The sequence below is a fragment of the Tursiops truncatus genome, chromosome 1 (assembly GCF_011762595.2).
Source record: "Tursiops truncatus isolate mTurTru1 chromosome 1, mTurTru1.mat.Y, whole genome shotgun sequence".
NCBI classification, from domain to species: Eukaryota; Metazoa; Chordata; class Mammalia; order Artiodactyla; family Delphinidae; genus Tursiops; species Tursiops truncatus.
Window position 1 is genome coordinate 14,109,106 of NC_047034.1, and position 20,787 is coordinate 14,129,892.

General features: G+C 36.8%; 1 protein-coding gene across 1 annotated transcript in view; it reads right to left on the reverse strand.

Annotated features, from left to right (window-relative positions):
* The window catches only part of USH2A (usherin), a 784,083-nt gene that overhangs the window by 150,350 nt on the left and 612,946 nt on the right, over positions 1-20,787 (reverse strand). The window contains exons 56-57 of the mRNA XM_019920609.2: positions 15,488-15,671; positions 13,974-14,131 (exon numbers count right to left, since the gene is read on the reverse strand). Coding sequence (XP_019776168.2) covers positions 13,974-14,131; positions 15,488-15,671 — 342 coding nt within the window. The remainder of the gene's footprint in view (positions 1-13,973; positions 14,132-15,487; positions 15,672-20,787) is intronic.

Genomic DNA, 20,787 nt, shown 5'->3' on the forward strand with positions numbered 1-20,787 from the left:
AATCTACAGCACAGGACTAAAGAATGAGGTCTAAAGAATGAAATGTGGTTTTGCTTTTTGTAGCTACAGCTCCAATGTATGAGGGGCAGAAGACCTAGCAAATACCAGAGGTGTTCAGTATTTTGTGTAGGATAGATGAAAACAAGGATCTTCACCAGAAGGACTCATCAATCATTTCCTTTGGAAAGGTGCTAGATGGTGCTGAATTTGGCAACCCAGGCTGAGAATTTTAATTTTAAATTTAGAGCATCCTAATGAAACTGTTGCTTTTGTCCTTACAGCTTAACTTACTGTTATTCTATCATCGATTCCTAAATTCTTCTCTCTGGCTTTATACCCTTCCTCGTGTTCCAGATTTGTATTTTGAACAGCCTCCTTCCCAGAGACCTCAATCTTAACAGGTCCAAAAAAGAATTACACTATTTTCCACTCCCAAACCTGTTATTCTTCTTTGGTTTCCTCTCTCCATTTCCCTATGCTGGAGGCCTTGGAGTAAGACCCTTAGAGTAGACCCTACCTTCTTCACTCTCAAGCTCAAGTGACAAGTATATTCTATCATTTGTGTCTTCAAGAAGTTTGGGTTTTATATATAATCAGTGAACAATGGATTGAAAACATGTGAGCCAGGAAGTAGGGTTACCAGTTGGAAAGTGGTTGCATGGTTGTAGCAATAACAAAACAAGAACAGCATTTCACTGCATTCCTGTCTTATGCCAGGCAACATACATTATCTCATTTCACATCACTAGAATGTCAACTTCATACAGCTGGGGACTTTGTTCTTCTCTTGAAGGTAGTTTCAGTGCTTAGATTTTAGTACAGAGCGGTAGCTCAAATGTTGATTGAATGAATGAATGAAACCACATGACAATACTGTAAGGTAAATATCACTACCATTTTTTAAAATGAGAAAACCAAGGGCCAGAGGAGAAACCTGTTGCAGATATCACACAGATTAATTGGGGTGGCCAGACTTGAACTCAGGCCCATTTGATACCAAAGCTTATCTCTATATTTATGCTGTCTCTTGATAATAAAGACTTGGATTAGGACAATCGGGGGAAAAAGTGAAAGGATAATTTTAAGAGAACACGTATAGACAGGCAGAACAGGTCTTGGACACTGATTAGATACAGCGAAAAAAGTGATGGAGGAATTAGAATGACCACTGATGGAACGAAATTATAGGTAAATATTTAAAGTTCTGAAGAGCAGGTTTCCCAAACCAGGATACACACGCCCTGGACATTTGTGGACTTTTGTCCAAGTATTTTTGGAGACAAGGACAAACATGTCCTCTTTCCCAAAATCAATTTGACTTGTAAAATTTGTGAAATACACAACTCCCCTGCCCAAGCTAGGGAAAACCAGCAGAATCCCGCTATCCCTTGTTCACAAAATTTGGGTGTGGATTTTTCTCCCTAAAAAGCACAAGACTAGGAAATTTTATGTGTAGTGAGTGATGGGAACTTTCTCTACTCAGTTTTTTTAACTCTATCGTCACTTCAGAGTGAACTGTACACCAGCCGAAAACGTTTATGCAGACATAACCAGTGTGTTGAACAAGTACAGATACTATTCGCGGTGCAGTCAAAACACAATTTAATTTTTGTCACTTACTATTGCTTTAAAATGAATTTGTTATGTGTAATCTTCCTCAGACATGGGATGAGAAGTTGGCTAGGACCACGATGCTTCTGCTTAGTGTCAGGTAATAGACAATTCTATATTATTTTTTTCAGATATCACAACAAAGATTAATATCTAGAAAATTTAAGTAAATTCATTTTCTCTTTAATGGTATAATGAGTACATGTAATGAGCTCATTTAGAAGATATTCTTCAAGGCTTAATTCTCAACTGCAAGACAAAACTGGGAATGTTTTTTACTGCTCCCAACAAGACTGCTATAATTACGAAGTTTGAGAGTTGTATGAAGGGGGTTGATTACAGAGAGCGTTGGAGACTCTGAATTTATTAATAGGTGAGGAAAACTTAAGTACTGTATTAGAGGTAAAATAAAGAGCAATATAATCAGGTTTTTTTTTTCCCCCCCACTAAAGATGTTCTTTGGGGAGAATTGCTCGAGGTAGTAAAAGAGATTGAAGAGTGAATCAGTACCCTCTTGGTTTGCAATTTGACCTTTCACAGCAGGAAGATATGCTTATGGGAATATCCATCCAGAGTATCTTGGCATGTCACAGCATCCCACCTCAGATTTGGGCATTTCTCCTTATCGTTACCCTGACATAGTCTATAAAGCAGTGGGAAGAAAAGGTTGCTGTTTGTACACACATATATATGATGAAATGAAGAGAGGAAGAATTGCCTGGACAGTGGGGTCGGCTTTCTTCAGATTGACTTAATATCCTGAAATAGAACAGCATACCATGCTTTAACTAAAGAGATTAATAGAAAATGTACCCCTGAATGATAAATTATACAATACATTATTGGGGGATGGAGACAAACACATTGGAATTCAATGCCAAATTTGCATGAATTTTTAAGATAAAAAGCAAGACCTTAAAAAAGTTGCAAGGTTATGGTGATTGCTTCAGGTTTTTTCGAAACCTCCTGGGACTGCATGTTCATTCTGTCTTCTCTGATCTTAGGGTAGAACTTGTAGAAAAGTTTGACAAACACACATTTGAAAAACATGCCATGAGTCTTGAACTAGATAAACCACAGAATGGAGTCAGATCAAATCCCTCTTCTGCCTTCATTTGTCCCTGGTAAATTACCCACCCTCTACGGATGCCAGTCTCTTCAGCTGTAAAATGATGACACTAATAGCCACATCTTAAAGTGCTGAAAGGATTAAATTAAAAAATTTATGTAAAGCATTTTAGGTCATTACTGCAAATAGAAAGTACTGAATAAATGACAGACATCTCCACAAAAGGAAATGGAACGAAATGCAAAAAACCCCCCGAAAACCCACAGTTATGACACTGTTTTCATGTGCCTTCTAACACTTCTGAACCCCTCTTTATATAAAGCTGCTATTCTAATTACAATTACAGCAATGCTATATTGAATCAAGTAAATATCTTTATAACTATCTTGTTATGCTAGTTTTATTTTTTACATATACTTGGATGTGGTCAACTTGTCTTCCTGTAACGATATCCTCGTCTTTATTCTCAGAAGTAATTTAGAGTGGTGTTCCCTTTGATTTGTCTGAGGTTGCACCTCATTATATGTCTTTAGTCTGTACCTACTGGTCTGCTTCCAGTAACTTCTCTGCTTAAAAGGACAGGACTCCTAGGAGGTCAGGAAACAAAACTGTACTTCCACCACATCTCAAATATAGACATAATCTTGATCATGGCTGGTCAAAGCATGAACCCAGAAAAGGCAATTTTCCACATCTTGGTTAATAAATGTCCTTTATATACACCTATGAGGTGTTGAAACAGAAAACGCTCCTTGAAGCTGTGAACATGTCAAGCACTGACACGCATTTATTTAGGAAGAGGGCCCCCTCCACTGTCATACTTTATAGGACAGTGACATGAAAGCCTCCTGTGTTCCTGCAAACCCTAGACCATCTGCAATGAGTCTGAAACGACCTAGCCCCCTGGTATTCTGATGACTAAATGAAATGAAATGGGCATATTTGTTAAAGTCAGCTGGCAAGCCACACGACTTGGTGAGTTCCTGAGTTCATAAATTTATGTCAGAGCAAGACGAGCAGTGGAAACTCACGTGAACCAATTTACCCGAAGTGCAAATGGCAGTTTTGTTATTTGGTGTCAAAGTTACCAGTTGCACGATGACAAGCTGCCATAACACATTTTCCTGTTCGCTAAAGAACAAGGATTTCGTTGGTTAATATTCCTGGCGAGGCTCCTTTTCATAATTTACAACAACTAGATGCTGATAGGTTATTTAACATTTATGAAGTTAAGATGTAATCAGAAAAACCCTGATTATCTTTACAAATAAAAAAGTTAAATTATTCAACTTTTTTTTCCTCTGTGGCTTCATTTCACAGCAGGTGCATACTTCACAATGGGACAAGTCAATCAAATAAAGCTTTTCTAAAATCTTTTTTTAGGAGCTGGAACAAGAACGATTCTAAGAGGAGAACTATTAATTCGGTTTGATAGCCACGCTTGCTTCAAACCACGGGCTGTGCTTCACAGGCTATGCTTTTAACAAATTAGCCCAATGTCTCCTTTGTAGAGATAGGGGTATCTTGGTTATGTCCTTTGGGGGCCATGGAAGTGAAACCAGACCCTCTTGAACACACATCCATACCAACTGTATGGAAATTTTACGTAGTTTGTATAATAGTTATCATTTTATGCCTCTTCTACCCAACTAGATGGTAGGGTTCTTGACAAGAAGGACGATGCCTCATTCATTCTTTTTAACTCTCAAAATGTCGCATCGTGCCTCACTCCTGAGAGGGTCCCAGTAAACATTTTCACGTTTGTTAAAATGAACAGATGAATCGATCCACTCAAACGTAAATGAATTACATCCTTTGAAATTTTAAGCTGCAAACAAAATGATTCTACTGGGTTACGGGATGAACTGCCCTTGAACTACTTTGTCCTCATTTACGTTTGCTGTATCTATGGCCATTTTTCTTTTTTTAAGTTTTGAACTGGATCATAGTACAATGCAGAAAAAAAAATCATTTGCTTTATGTACTGTTTAGTGAAAAAATATAGTACAGTGGGTTTGCTCATAGAATTTGGAGTCAGATTCATTGTGGGTTGGCTCTGACACCTATGTGATGAATCACCTAGAGAAAAAAGCTTTTAACATCGAAATTGACTTTTCTCATTAGCAACACAGGGAGAACATTGGATGTACTACACGTTGTTATGAACATTAAATAGATATGTGTTAATCTCTTGGAAAATGCCTAGCACATATTAGAACTCAATAAGGTGAGATAAATTTATTAAACACCCAAAGCAAAGACAACAAAAGCAAAAATACACAGATGGGACTACATCAAACTAAAGAGCTTCTGCACAGCAAAGAATGAATAGAATCAATAGAATGAAAAGACCACGTATGGAATGGGAGAAAATATTTGCAAACCACGTATCTGATGAAGGATTAAATATCTAAAGTATACAAGGAACCCCTACAACGCAATAGCAAAAAAAAAAAAAAAAAATATCCAATTGAAAAATGGACAAAGGACCTAAAAATACATTTTTCCGAGGAAGATATACAAACAACCAACAGGTACATGAAAAGATGCTCACTATCAATAATCATCAGGTAAATGCAAATCAAAACCACAGTGAGATATCATTTCACACCTGTTAGGATCCCTATTACCAAAAAGACGAGATAAATGCTGATGAGAATGTGAGAAAAAAGAACCCTTGTATATCACTGTTGGGAATGTAAACTGGTACAGGCACTATGGAAAGCAGTATGGAGGTTCCTCAAAAAATTAAAAGTAGAACTACTATATGATCCATCAATTCTACTTCTGGGTATGTGTCCAAAGGAAATGAAATCATTATCTCAAAGAGATAGCTGCACGCCTATGTTCACTGCAGCATTATTCACAATAGTCAAGGATTAGAAACAACTAATGTCCTAAATGTCCATTAATGGATGACTGGATAAAGAAAATGTGATATATATACAACGCACTGTTGTTCAACCTTAAAAAAGATGGAAATCCTGCCATTTGCTACAACATGGATGAACCTAGAGGGCATTGTGTTAAGTGAAACAGACAGAAAGACAAATACCTAATGGTATCGTTTATATATGGAATCATTAAAAAAAAAGTTGAACTCATAGAAACAGTAAATGCTGGTTGTCAGGGGCTGAGAGAATGGGGGAAATAGGTTGGTAAAAGGGTGCAAACTTTCAGTTATAAGATGAATAAGGTCTGAGGATCTATTGTATAACACGGTGACTATAGTAAAGAAAAGAAAAAAGAGGAAATATATGAGATGATGAATGTGTTAATTAAATCAATGGTGGGAATCCCTTCACAATATATACGTGTATCAAGTGATCATGTTATACACTTTAAATATATCACCATTCTATCTGTCAATTATACCTCAGTAAAAGTGAAAAGATAAGTGAAGTAATGTAATATGCAAAATAAACTACAAATCATTGAAATGAGTTTTACATTTTCTTCTGAAACTCACCACTACTTGTCACTTGGCTATTACCCTTATAAGAAACCCGAAACAATTACCAATGTTGAATCATCCCAATTAATGCAACATGAATTCTTTAAAAAGCTTAATGCCAATTTTGACTTTAAATGGATAGTATCTGATGTAATACACTGCAGTTGATGAGTTCACTGAACACCAAGATGCTTAATGTCTACCCGCAGGCCATATTGTGGCTAGCTACCCTTTAATCAAAACTTGATTAATAAAAATCATTTATATTCCTAAGCAATATTAATTTAAATGGTTTCTCAGTAGAAGAATTGTTGCCAATTCTTTTCTTTAATGGACTAAGAGATAAATGTGACAGGAAAAGCACCATTATTTCAATATTATGCATTAAGCCTAAATAACTCACCATCTTTAGTGAGAAAAAGCGGGTGTTGAATCCAATGATATTGTTAATTAGAAGATGATTAAGGGCTAGGATAGATCAAAACAGAGTCGTCATCTTGATAAATTAGAAAGTCCCATTATTACCTTCAGAGTTTAAATAATTTTGAATGTTTGGATTCTGAAATGGCAGGGATGCCTATCTCCATTCTTACTCTGAGTAAACCACTTACGTCCCATGAAGTATTTTCTTTTTCATTTTTCTATACATTTTCAACCACTAAGGTAGCATATATCCTTTTTTCTCTTTAATATGAATGTGTAAATTCTGACCCAAGGTTCAGAGCTTGTAAAAGGTGAGAAGAAATGTTTAGGAATAAACTAATCTGGTTTACGTTGTTTGTAGATTCAAATAAGAACAGCCAGCATATACCCAGTGCCCACTGAATGTGGGCTTCTATAGGAAATCAAGTGTTTGAATAATTTTAAACAGCAGAAAATCCAAAATTTATTTATATTTGCCTGAATGATAAAGTTTAGAAGCTTACTCAACATTTTTGTTCCTTTAATACTTTAGCAAACATTTTATAAGGACATGTTGTTTGTGTATCATCTGATTTGAAAGTACAAATGATGTACAGAAGAGCGGAAATCTTGTTTTTTTTTTAGTTCGGAGAGTTTTGATAATCTTACCGCTAACTTTTGTCAAGTAATAATGAGAGAAAGTAAACCAGGATTTACTTGGGAGGTAAAAGACAGTCTACAAGGGGCTTAAAATAGTCTTTGAATAATCTCTCTGTAGTTATTTGAGAAATGACTCTTTTCCTTTCCCACCTAATTAAAATCTTCCTGGACCTGGAATCTAGTTTTGCTAAGTCACGTCTACTCTTTCTGCACTTCTAGATGGGTCAGTAATGGCTTCTGGTTACTAGTTCCCTCACGCCTCAGGAGATAACTATTGCCAGGTAGATATTTTCCCTTCAGGGGCTCGTCATTTTCCACCATTAATTCTTCTGGTCTTGACACGCCCCACACAAAAAATTTTCTCCCCAAATCGTTTGGTTTTCCCCAACACCTAGCTCTGCTTCTTGGCCCTCTAGGCTACTATTTCAGAAAACCTAGTTGCTCTATCGTAAATCTAAAAGACTTTGGGCAATAAATGGAAAGTATGATTTGGATTTAAGAGTTAAGCCAAAGACAGGAAGGAATTGCTCTTATAAGGCAGCAGAAGAGCGCAGACATGAATTTGAATTCAGGCTGTGTGACCTTGAGTAAATTATATTACTTCTTCAAGATTCAAGTTTCTTATCTTAATATTTTGATAATGATATTACTTGTCTACCATGGTTTGCATGAGAATTAACTGCAGTAAGGCAGGGAAAGTGCTTATCAAATTGTTTGGCACATACTAGGAATTTAAAAAATGGCAAATATACACAAGTAATGTTAATGAATATATGATATTTATCACAATTTCCCTTCCCCTGAATATTCTCATATACTCTCTGGCCTGAACCCCTTTTACTAACAGGATTTATAAACAATAAGGCAATTTATAGATAACACTGATCATTAACAATGTGTAAACTGAAAGCCCACATAATTGCACGGGTCATTTTCTGTTGCCAGGCAACCACAGAGATAGTTTTCTCCCAGCAACTTACCTGTGTAAGGTCACTCTGTCCTTACTGACCACGAAACAAAATACGTGTGAAAAACAATCAGTTAACCACTATTTTGGCTTTGGACATTCAAGGGAAACTGGTTTGATCTGCATTTTCAGAGATTTATTGTAACTGACCACTTTTGACCACCCATGATGTGGGTGATCCATGGTTACTAAACTTGGAGCACATCAGTGTCATCTGCCGAACTTAACTCTAGCCCAGGACATTCTTATTCAGTAAACTTGGGGTTGAGAATCTGTCTTTGCACAAGCTTTCCAGGTGATCCTAATGTTCACTCAGGTTTGGGAACTACAGGTATGGACTGTTTTGTCCATTTTTCAGCTCTGTGTATGATATAATCACTTTGCAATGGCAGGAGGGTATGATGAATACCTAGAAAGCTCTCGACTGTCAGCAAATAAACAACCTCAAGTTATAACAAGTTTGTTTTCTTCCTGTTTAAAATATATATTTGTGACTATTCAGGAACAGAAAATGTTTTTATTATCCAAATCAAAACACAGCATGAGGTACTTTCCAATAAAATCAACTGTAGATTATACACAAGTCAAAATCATCTCCCTGTTTACTAAGTTCAAAATCCTTCTAGGCACCAGGAAAAAAGTTTAATTTAAGACTTTAATCTTTCCATATATTACAGGGTTTCTGTCATGGAGTTTGTGCATCTGAAACTAAAAGATTGACAGGCCTGGATATTATGGATTTATTAACCACTGGTTACATGGTCAGAGCTAGTGTGTAAAGCATTTCTACAATATCCCTTAGGCTGGACGGGAATGAACAATTTCTACAAAATTGAGGTAGACAAGAGTTAAGGTGACATTAAAAAAGCAAAACTTATGCCTTATTTCACAATGATCCTTTTCTAAATAGAAACATTATACTTTAAACATGAAAATATGATATTGAACTCAAAGAAAAAAAATGACAAAATTCTGGGAAATTTGAAAGAAATCTTAAAAATTTACAAACCCAATCTTGCAATATGCAGTTTTATGATTTTGAAAGTGGAGGCCTTGGGACCTAGAAGATTTTGGGGCAAATACATATTTATTTATTTAACATCTTTATTGGAGTATAATTGCTTTACAATGTGTGTTACTTTCTGCTTTATAACAAAGTGAATCAGCTATACATATGCATATATCCCCATATCTCCTCCCTCTTGCGTCACCCTCCCACCCTCCCTATCCCACCCCTATATGTGGACACAAAGAAGCAAGCTGATCTCCCTGTGCTATGTGGCTGCTTCCCACTAGCTATTTACCTTATGTTTGGTAGTGTATATATGTCCATGCCACTCTCTCACTTCATCCCAGCTTACCCTTCCCTGTCTCCGCATCCTCAAGTCCATTCTCTACATCTACGTCTTTATTCCTGTCCTACCCCTAGGTTCTTCAGAACCATTTTTTTTCTTTTTTTTTTAGATTCCATATATATGTGTTAGCATACGGTATTTGTTTTTCTCTTTCTGACTTACTTCACTCTGTATGACAGTCTCTAGGTCCATCCACCTCACTACAAATAACTCAGTTTCATTTCTTTTTATGGCTAATATTCCATTGTATATATGTGCCACATCTCCTTTATCCATTCTTCTGTTGATGGACACTTAGGTTGCTTCCATGTCCTGGCTATTGTAAATAGAGCTGCAATGAATATTGTGGTACATGACACCTTTGAAATATGGTTTTCTCAGGGTATATGCCATGGGATTGCTGGGTCATATGGCAGTTCTATTGTTGGTTTCTTAAGGAACCTCCATACTGTTCTCCATAGTGGCTGTATCAATTTACATTCCCACCAACAGTGCAAGAGGGTTCCCTTTTCTCCACACCCTCTCCAGCATTTATTGTTTATAGATTTTTTGATGATGGCCATTCCGACTGGTGTGGGGTGATACCTCATTGTAGTTTTGATTTGCATTTCTCTAATGATTAGTGATGTGGAGCATCCTTTCATGTGTTTGTTGGCAGTCTGTATATCTTCTTTGGAGAAAAGTGTATTTAGGTCTTCTGCCCATTTATGGATGGGGTTGTTTTTTTTTTTTTTTTGATATTGAGCTGCATGAGCTGCTTGTAAATTTTGGAGACTAATCCTTTGTCAGTTGCTTCATTTGCAAATATTTTCTCCCATTTTGAGGGTTGTCTTTTTGTCTTGTTTATGGTTTCCTTTGCTGTGCAAAAGTTTTTAAGTTTAATTAGGTCCCATGTGTTTATTTTTATTTCCATTCTCTAGGAGGTGGGTCAAAAAGGATCTTGCTGTGATTTATGTCATAATGTTCTGCCTACGTTTTCCTCTAAGAGTTTGATTGTGTCTGGCCTTACACTTAGGTCTTTAGTCCATTTTGAGATTATTTTTGTGTATTGTGTTAGGGAGTGTTCTAATTTCATTCTTTTACATGTAGCTGTCAAGTTTTCCGAGCACCACTTATTGAGGAGGCTGTCTTTTCTCCACTGTATATTCTTGCCTCCTTTGTCGTAAATTAGGTGCCCATATGTGCATGGGTTTATCTCTGGGCATTCTGTCCTGTACCATTGATCTATATATCTGGTTTTTGTGCCAGTACCATACTGTCTTGATTACTGTAGCTTTGTAGTATAGTCTGAAGTCAGGGAGCCTGATTCTTCCAGCTCCATTTTTCTTTCTCAGAATTGCTTTGGCTATTCATAGTCTTTTTTGTTTCCATATAAATTGTGAAATTTTTTGCTCTTGTTGTGTGAAAAATGCCATTGGTAGTTTGATAGGGATTGCATTGAATCTGTAGATTGCTTTGGGTAGTAGAGTCATTTTCACAATGTTGATTCTTCCAATCCAAGAAATGATATATCTCTCCATCTGTTTGTATCATCTTTAATTTCTTTCACCAGTGTCATATAGTTTTCTGCATACAGGTCTTTTGTCTCCTTAGGTAGGTTTATTCCTAGGTATTTTATTCTTTCTGTTGCAGTGGTAAATGGGAGTGTTTCCTTAATTTCTCTTTCAGATTTTCCATCAATAGTGTATAGGAATGCAAGAGATTTCTGTGTGTTAATTTTGTATCCTGCTACTTTACCAAATTCATTAATTAGCTCTAGTAGTTTTCTGGTAGCATCTTTAGGATTCTCTGTGTATAATATCATGTCATCTGCAAACAGTGACAGCTTTATTTCTTCTTTTCCAATTTGGATTCCTTTTATTTCTTTTTCTTCTCTGATTTCTTCTCTGATTGATTTTACAGATGGAGATAACTGAGACTCAAAGAAACTGACTTATTTAAAGTCAGCTAATAGCTGGCACAGAAATATGATATCGCTTATATGTGAAATATAAAAAAATGATACAAATGAACTTATTTACAAAACAGAAACAGAGTCACAGATGTAGAAAACAAACTTATATAGAAAACAAACTTATGGGGAAAGGGCGGGGGAGGGATAAATTGGGAGATTGGGATTGACATACACACTACTATATATAAAACAGATAACTAATAAGAACCTACTGCATAGCACAGGGAACTCTACTCAATACTCTGTATGACCTACACGGGAAAAGAATCTAAAAAAGAGTGGATATATGTATATGTATAACTGATTCACTTTGCTGTACACCTAAAACTAACACAACATTTTTATAGTTGATAACACTGTATCAACTATACTCCAATAAAAAATTTTTTTAAAAAGAAAGATGTTTTCAAATCCTTACTAAGTGTGAAATCTTCAGATTAGCAATGACAATTTAGGTGTGTAATAATATGAAAATGACATGTAATTTGATAAACTAGGGGTCCCCAAACCCCAGGCTGCAGATGGTACCAGTCTGTGGCCTGTTAGGAACCAGGCTGCACAGCAGGAGGTGAGTGGCGGGCAAGAGAGTGAAGCTTCATCTGCCGCTCCCCATCGCTCCCCATCGCTCGCATTACTGCCTGAACCATCCCCCACCCCATCCGTGGAAAAATTGTCTTCCACGAAACCGGTCCCTGGTGCCAAAAAGGCTGGGGACCTCTGTGATAAACCATGGAACTTCCTGGTCACTTGGCTAGAAAATCATCAACTTTGCGTATCACCCTGGATTTTCTTTATTGCTCTTTGCAAACTTGTATGGTAAAAGACCCTGGACTGAATCTGAGAAGTCTCCAGTCAATAGGCTGAATCTGGTCTCAGGCTGGCTCTGTGATGCCTCATTTTACTTTGTGGAGCAAAAATACCACGGTACTATAAGAATGCCAAGGAGAAATACGCTAAAAGGCTGCAAGTTGGCCATGCTCTTCCATGAAGGTAGAAATCAATTCCATAAAAGGATATGTAAGTTTGTATATTTTTCACAGCAGGAGATTTGTATTTATTCCTGTTAAAATTAAGAGCAGAGTTCAAGAACAGCTATGCTTCTAATACTGAGATCTGAATTATAGTACTTTATGACACATCCCGGCGCTATGGATTATTCTTTCTTGTTTTGTTTAATTTAATATGTTGCATGTTCATTTTAATACAAAGGTGGATGAAATCATTTATACTTTATATCTTAGAGCAACTTAAGTTTTTCTTTGCTTAGAAAGCTCTTCAGAGATTTTCTCCTGCAAATTTGTCCCCCAAAAGATCCTTTTTTTCTTTGATCTGAGATTATGACATCAGAAGGATGTTGGTTCATGAGAATTTAAGTTTTATATACTGGGTTGGCCAAAAAGTTCATTCAGGTTTTTCCATACCATCTTACAGGAAAACCCGAACAAACTTTTTGGCCAACCCAATATTATGCCTTTATGTTATCTTTATGCCTAAATTACATGTTTTGACTGAGTTATGTGTTCAGTTCAATGCAAAGTATGTCTGTTAATTATTTTATGGAATGGATCTGCTGATAGCCCAAATGACTGTTAACCAATTATTTTCAGTACCATGTTGAAATGTGGCTAAACTTAATCTGATGGGGACAACAGGGGTTTGTGTTAATTTCATGCTTCAATTTCATGTTAAGACTAGATATTAAAAATAAACTCACATATCTTTGAAGTTCATTTAACACCTTAATCAGTTTTAAATTTTATTGAAACAAAACTTCCAAATATCCCCACTGTTAAAAGACAGAGCAAGCAGATTTCACTCTAATCCTTAATCCACAGTGTTAATGCAGTCAGAGTTTGACCTGAGGATGGTGATTATATTCCAAATATAATATTGCACTAAACCACAAAAGCAACCTACTAGGGACTCAATGGTTTGTTGGAGGCTACGCAGCTTAGAGAGGTAAAATTCAGCTACTATATAACTGGTCACAACTCAAGATACATGGGTGGAGTGGTCTATTTTCTTTCTGAATTCTCCATTCACTACTATAATATAATGCCAATGATTCAATCTAGGGAATCCTGTAGAAATGGATGCTCAAGGTAGTTCAGACCTATGTGACTTACCTTGCATATGTATGAATAAGAAAAGAGATTTTTAGGCTCTGGTCCTTGAAAGAAAGCGTTGCTTTGATAGAAAAGTATATATCTAAGTATCTATATATCTTTATCTATACACCTACACCTATATCTATCTATATGTATGTACATAAATGCTAACACATGTATTCACCCGTGAGTGTAGTTTGGTTTATTCTGTTTATATTTATCCAGGAGACAGAATATGTCCTTCTGATTTACTAAATTCACATTTCCAGTCCTATCTCCAATTAATTTCCTCTGAAATGTTTTATGTACACATGCGCATGCGTGTGCATGTGTGTACACACACACACACACACACACACACACACACACACACACACAGGTTTTATTTCTTACCCGGTGGGGTCCAAGCTACATATATGGAATCAGGCCCAATTACTGTGATGTTATATGGAGGCTGGATTTCTTCTGGTGTTAATATAGGTGTCTGTATAATGTACTCATTACTGGGACTGCTGCCACCTTCAGTAGTGGCTTCCAGCTTATAAATGTACCTATATTTAAAAAAGAAAGAATTGTGATAAGGCAATGCACACGATAATTGGACAGTGATTGCTGGCTTTTCTATCTATTGCTTGGTTCTAAATTTGTGACAAATTGCAAATTCTTTGTTCCCCATCCAGAGACTTTACCATAGACCTTATAATTTTTCTAGCACAGGGAACATTCTCTCCAGGACATCACTATTTCGGACCCTTTACCATTTTATTTTATTTTTTCTTATTTTTTTAAAATATGGGCATTTTTAAATGTAAATTTATTATTATTATTTTAATTATTTAATTAAGTTTTGGCTGTGTTGGGTCTTTGTTGCTGTACGCGGGCTTTTCTCTAGTTGTGGTGAGCAGGGCTACTCTTCGTTGTGGTGCGTGGGCTTCTCACTGCAGTGGCTTCTCTTGTTGCAGAGCATGGGCTCTAGGCGCACGGGGTTCAGTAGTTGTGGCATGTGGGCTCAGTAGTTGCAGCTCAAGGGCTCTAGAGCACAGGCTCAGTAGTTGTGGCGCACAGGCTTCGTTGTTCTGTGGCATGTGGGATCTTCCCGGACCAGGGCTCGAACCCGTGTCCCCTGCATTGGCAGGTGGATTCTTAACCACTGCGCCACCAGGGAAGTCCCCCCCATTTTATTTTTAACCGTTGAGTAATTCATTGCTTTTCTTAAAGATTTCAGGAAAGTCTTGGAGTGTGCTGGTGGATTGTGGAGGATTCAAATGAATGTTCTCCAGTTTTAAATGGGTTAGAGTTCAGGGAAATATGTTTAGAGAAAGATGTCTCTAAATTGATCTGCTACTCTCTACAATAAAACTAAATTGATCTCTACTCTCTGTAAGAAAACATCTGTTGATCTAAGATATATTTGATCTCTGCTGAGAAATGAATGGGACTGAATTGCAAATATGTGGAAGTTTTCCCCCTCAAACCACTCCTGTCTATATATAGTATAGCAAGTAGAGAAAACATTATCCCAGAAGTAAAGGTTGTTGATACAAAACACACCTCTTTAAATCTCTTTTCTTGCTAGTTTAGGGATGCATGATTTTGAAGATCATTTGATAATTCTTAAAATTTAATACTTTGTGTATTTCGTATACTAAAAAATTCTCATGTCAAATAAAAGGCTGTTTACAGTTCTAAGGAATATCATGTCCTCTGAAGACTACTGTAATGAGCTAGTGTTTGGATCTTCATCATCTGAAATGGATTAAGAGATTTCATCAGCTATGGAATGGCTAATATATGAGATTAATTAACCCATTCATTTAACATTGTTTCAGTTGGAGATGGCCTCTTTCTCAACCCTGAGAAATCTGTAATTCTCACTGTATGATTGGTGAAGTTTTCTTTTAGTTTACCTGCTGTTGGGCTCCAGGTTTTTATCAGTGAAGTTCTGCTCCTCACTGCCCCCCAGGAAAACCAAGCTTCCATTACGACTCAATTGATATTGAGAAATGAGGCCATTGGGCTTTTCTGGCAGACTCCAATATAATTCCACTGTTGTAGAATTGATGATAATGTGTCGAGGTGTCACCCAAACTCCTGGCAAAAATAACACAAGGAAGTTTTATTGCTAGGATACAGTAAGCACCATATCAAAAGTCATACCATCACTCCACATGCTATGATATTTTTATCTGTTGATAAAAAAATCTCATGGTGAGCAACAAAAATACATTTTATTTGTTTTGGAGGTAAAGTATATAATTGGGTATAAATATATAAATACTTTTCTAATGCTTTAATTATTATTAGTTTTGAATTGCCTTTAGAAAAGGAATGCCAGACAACTAGTGATGGAGACTTTCTCTATCTTGGCTGTTACTCTGAGTGTAATCAAGACCTAAGAAAATATCCAGGAATTTTCAAATTTGATGCCTGTTTACTTGGAATCATAATCTAGTATTTGCCTGAATTATGAAATTCGATGAACAAACATACTTTGCCTGTGCCTCTCTGACACTACATGCTGTGCTTGTTTTTTCCTTTCTCTCTGGCTACTTCCAGCCTCATTTACTGGCTTCTCTTCCCTTCCTGGACCTCAAAATGATGTAGTGCCTCGGAGAACTAGGCTCTCTCCTCTACCCTTCCCTCCCTTCTTCTCCTTTCCTCTCCTCTTGTTTGGCAACACTGTCTTTGTAGTTGATCTCCATTTAGTCTCAGTTTTAAACATTATCTCTATGTTGAACACTGCCTGATACATATCGCTATACTAAAACTCTCTCCTGAGCTTCAGACACATGAGTTCCACTCTCTACTTGCCTACCTCCATTTAGATGACTAATAACATATCAAAAACCTAAAACATCTAAAACAGAACTCTTGGTTTTCTGGTTTACAATCTGTTTGTCTCCAAATCTTATCCAACTATTCATTTTCTTGGGCAAAACACAAAAAAATTATCCCTGAGGCTCTTACTTTTCTCACCCCTCAATATAATCTATCATCGAGTCCTGCAGATTCTACCCTGAATGTGCATAGTCCTTCTATTTTTACCTCTCCTGATCCAAACTACATTTCTCCCTCTCATGGACTCCTGTGATAGCCTGTAAACTAGTGTCTGTGTTTTAAATCTTGTCGTTCTCTCTATCACTTATAAAAGCATATATAGTATATATGTAACCTAGTATAATATTCATAAAATATACAGCCCTTTTGAAATTATTCATATAGTATAATTCCAATTCCTTACGATAACCTGTACGGCCCTACATTTTTCTGGCTCTGGACTACCTGGCACCATTCTCTCCATCACTCATGAAGCTCCAGCCACACCAGACTCCTTTCCAGCCTCAGAATGTTTCAAGTTCTTTCTCACCTCTGAGCTTTTGCACTTCTATTCCCTCTGACTGGAACACTTTTGTTCATGACACCATGACAACTGTGCATTGTATTCTCAGATTTCAGTGACCCGTGTAAATATCACCTTATCAGGGAGGTCTTATTGACCACTATTCCCTAACTATAACTTTAACCCTATCTAAAGTGATCCCAACCTTGTTCCTCTCTATCATATGCCCTTTTCTATTTTCCTCTCAATGCTCATAACATCATAATCATCTTCTTCCTTTGATATCATCATTATTTTTTGTTTTTATGACTGTGTGGTCTATTTCTTTCTCCTGCTTTTAATACAAAGTTAGCTGCATGAGGGCAGGGGTCTACTCTGTGTATCTTTATGGATAGCACAATGCCTCATAAATATTGAATAATTTTGTTGTAAATTTATGTCCCACAAATTACTATGTTAAGTGTTCTATGGAATACAAATGCGACTAAGATATGGCTCATTTTTATGAGTTTATACCCTCTGTATAAAAGATAAAATGTGTACACAAACAACTGTAATTCAAGGTCAAATATTTAAGTAGTCTTATCAGTGTAAAAATGTATTGATGGAGAACCTAGCGATGAGAAAGATTTTCATGTTGTCATCTGGTCATGCTCTGAATAGACTCTGTAACTCTCTTCTTCAGCTTTTAAAAATTCATTTCAATATTAAGTTCTCAATAATCAATAGTTTTCGGTTGATTGTACCTCCTGTGTAAGTTACTCAGGAAAGGGTAAGATTTCAACACTTCTATAAGAAAAGGACATTCAAATGCTATTTACTTAGCAGCATTCTGAAAGAATCAAGATCGATTTAAAAATGGCTCAAACTTACTGATTTTCTAAAGAACAGCTTAATCCTGAGAAGAGAGTAGTTCATTTTGTTCTGAAAGCTCACCCCTATGTTAGGTACTTGAACAAATCCACAAATCATAATATACATTTATGTTTGGGTCTCTCTGCCAACAGCTGCTGGATGACTCACCCAGCTAATGAGAGCTCTGATTTAATCGTGATATTAGTTTGTTGATTTAAAAGATAAAGTATAAGGCTGTAGTTCATAACCCGCTTCCTGCAGTCCTGTCTTCCTTACCTTGAAGGATGTATTAAAAATCACCAAGGTGTGAGAAAGGCTACTGCTTAGTTTCTGCTTTGAATCAGTCAATGCAGTCTGTGGAAATGCAGGAGTTAATGAGATAAAATGAAGCCACATTTTGGTGTTGCTTTGTGTTTTAAATAAAAGTTGAGTTTTATATTTAGATAAGCTGGTGAAAGCTCTGTTCATGTTGGCAATAACCCTGTGTCCGTTGGTTTGATTTATAAGATGAAATTGGAATGTGTAAAAAACGAATAAGCCCTGTGTTTTCACTTACATCATGTTATGGAGACTCTCTTATCTTTGGCAGCTGCAAGAAATCTTTGATAGGATAAGACCCGCCTTTGGTGAGAGGTCTTAGTAAGTCCCAGGTGAAGAATCTACCTCCCTCGCTGAGCCTGGGTCTCAGTGACATCAGAAAACCTATTCTACGTAATGGAAGGGCAGAACTGAGGCTGTTCGAGGGAAGGAAATGGATGGTCATGAGGGAAATCATCTAGAAGTGGGGTGGGGAGCAGGTAAACTAGCTGAGAGGTGTAAGAGGGAAAGGTCAGAAGGACACCTTGGTTGGTCTCTTGACATAATAGCTACTAAATAAGGAACATGTCCACTGGCTTTGTTTTAACTTTGTCTTGAGTGTCATGCAGTATTACCCATTCCTTATGTCCCTACAAATTCCAAGTCAAAAATCCCAACACTTTTTGTGGATTGGCTTTCCCTTGGAAGTTAATCAAAGGAACCAGTTTTGTATTGGCTGATGTCAGAAGTGCATTGAATTCTGGGCCATTTATTATTTGTTCATTTGTGGATTCAACATTCTACTCAAGTTAGTCATTTTCTATGTTGGGCACTGTGAATGTGGGGATAAAGATATATAGTCTTTATCCTCCAAGGAACCTATAGTATCGTGATGAATAAAAATGGGTAAATAACAATTTATAGTCCAGTTTGATAAGTGCTTTAAGAAAAGGAAGCTCAGTGTGCTATTAGAGCACTTAGCCATGGTACCTAAAACAGGCTGGGAGTGAAATGGGGATGGATGGGAAGGGGATGGGGTCAGAGGAGATTTTCAGAATGGGTGACATCTGAGCCAAATTTTGAAAAAATGGGAGTTAGCTGAGTGAGGATGTAGGGAAGGGTATCTGGAGGCTGAGGGAAACCCACACAAAGTCCTAGAGATAGGGAAAGCATGGTACAAGTTCAAGTATATTGGCATGACTGGTATATTAAATTGCATGTGGGAAAGACCAAAAGACTTGCCAGACTGGCAGAAGTTAAAACTTGAGGGGTCTAATTTGATTTACTAAGAAGATGTGGATTTCTTTCCTCCTGGAAAGAAATGGGATTTTTATGGAGGTAATTAATGTGAGTTATGCCTATTTTGGCAAAACTGTTAAAAGAATTGGGATGGTGATTTGAGAAAGAGGAGAAATGGCCAGAGGCAGGGAGACTAGTTAGGAGGCTCTGGAGAAGTTGTAGGTGTCTGAACTAAGGCAGCGACAGAAGGGATGGAAAGGAAGAACAACATTTTAAAAATCCTTAAGATTTAAAATTAATAAAACTATGAAGAATTGTCTACTATAACTTAAGGAAAAGAGAAGCATTAAGAATGTCAGTTTGGGGGCTTAGATGATTAGATGGTGGTATTTGAGAGAGGGAAAAGGGAAGAAAAGAAAGTTAGTGGGGAGAGCGATTTTAAACATTGAAATACTGAGGTTGAAATATTTGTAAAACACTTAAATATAAACATCTCGTAGACTGGTAGACAGACGGGCCTTAAATCTGCAAGTGTAGGCTTTGTGAAAGCTCTAGAATTTGGGAGCTCTCCACCTTCATTAGGAAATCCAGCTAGTACTGGAGAATTCCAAGGGAGAGCATCAACAGATAAAAGAAGGGCAGAGGAAGAGGAATCTGGAATGAAACTGAAAAAGACTGGTCTTCTTTTCCTTTTGCTTTTTCATATTATCAATGCTAGAGGAACGCATGCCTGCAATTTTGCATGCTTGAACTCTAAAAATGAACGAGAGCTTGCCGGTACGGCAGCAATCCTGAAAAGAGAGCAATAATCCAGTTCAAGCTCTTCCCACTATTTGACTATGGAAACGCCATTTTTCTAGTAGGTTAAAATCGGAGAGAATTAGGTCCAACTTACCAATGGGGTCATAATGTGCTTTTTTTTTTTTTTTCTTTTTTAGATTGAAAATGAAAGAAATGAGGAGCTCTCAGGGTAGCTAGGAACAAATGCTTCTTTTAATTCTCTCCATATCCACTTAGACACCCAAATGTTAGACCTTCAAACTATGGCTGATTCACTCAACGAGACCTTTTAAAATTAGTTATATTGGGATTATTAATTTAAAATGATATGTTTATTTCCACTTTAGCAAAACAACACAACTTAATGTTACTGCTGATTAGTTCCCTCACAACCTCCAAGTTAAGCACTCTGACTACATTTATTTCTCATACAAGTTATTCACAATTGGCACTTACACAGCCAGAAAGTGGATTCTAAATCCATGTCCGTTCTGCAGAGGAAAGCTCATTTAGTTTATTGTTCCTTTGCACAGTTATTTGTGTTAAAGTAAAGGTGCATAAAGTTAAAAACAGAAATCAAGTAAAACATTTCTCATCTCATACTCCCCAGCACTGTTGAAAGCTATAATGTTTAAGTCATGAAATCTGAGCTCTTTCAAGAAATCTTCTTTTTTTTGGACAAAGTGAGAATAGAGA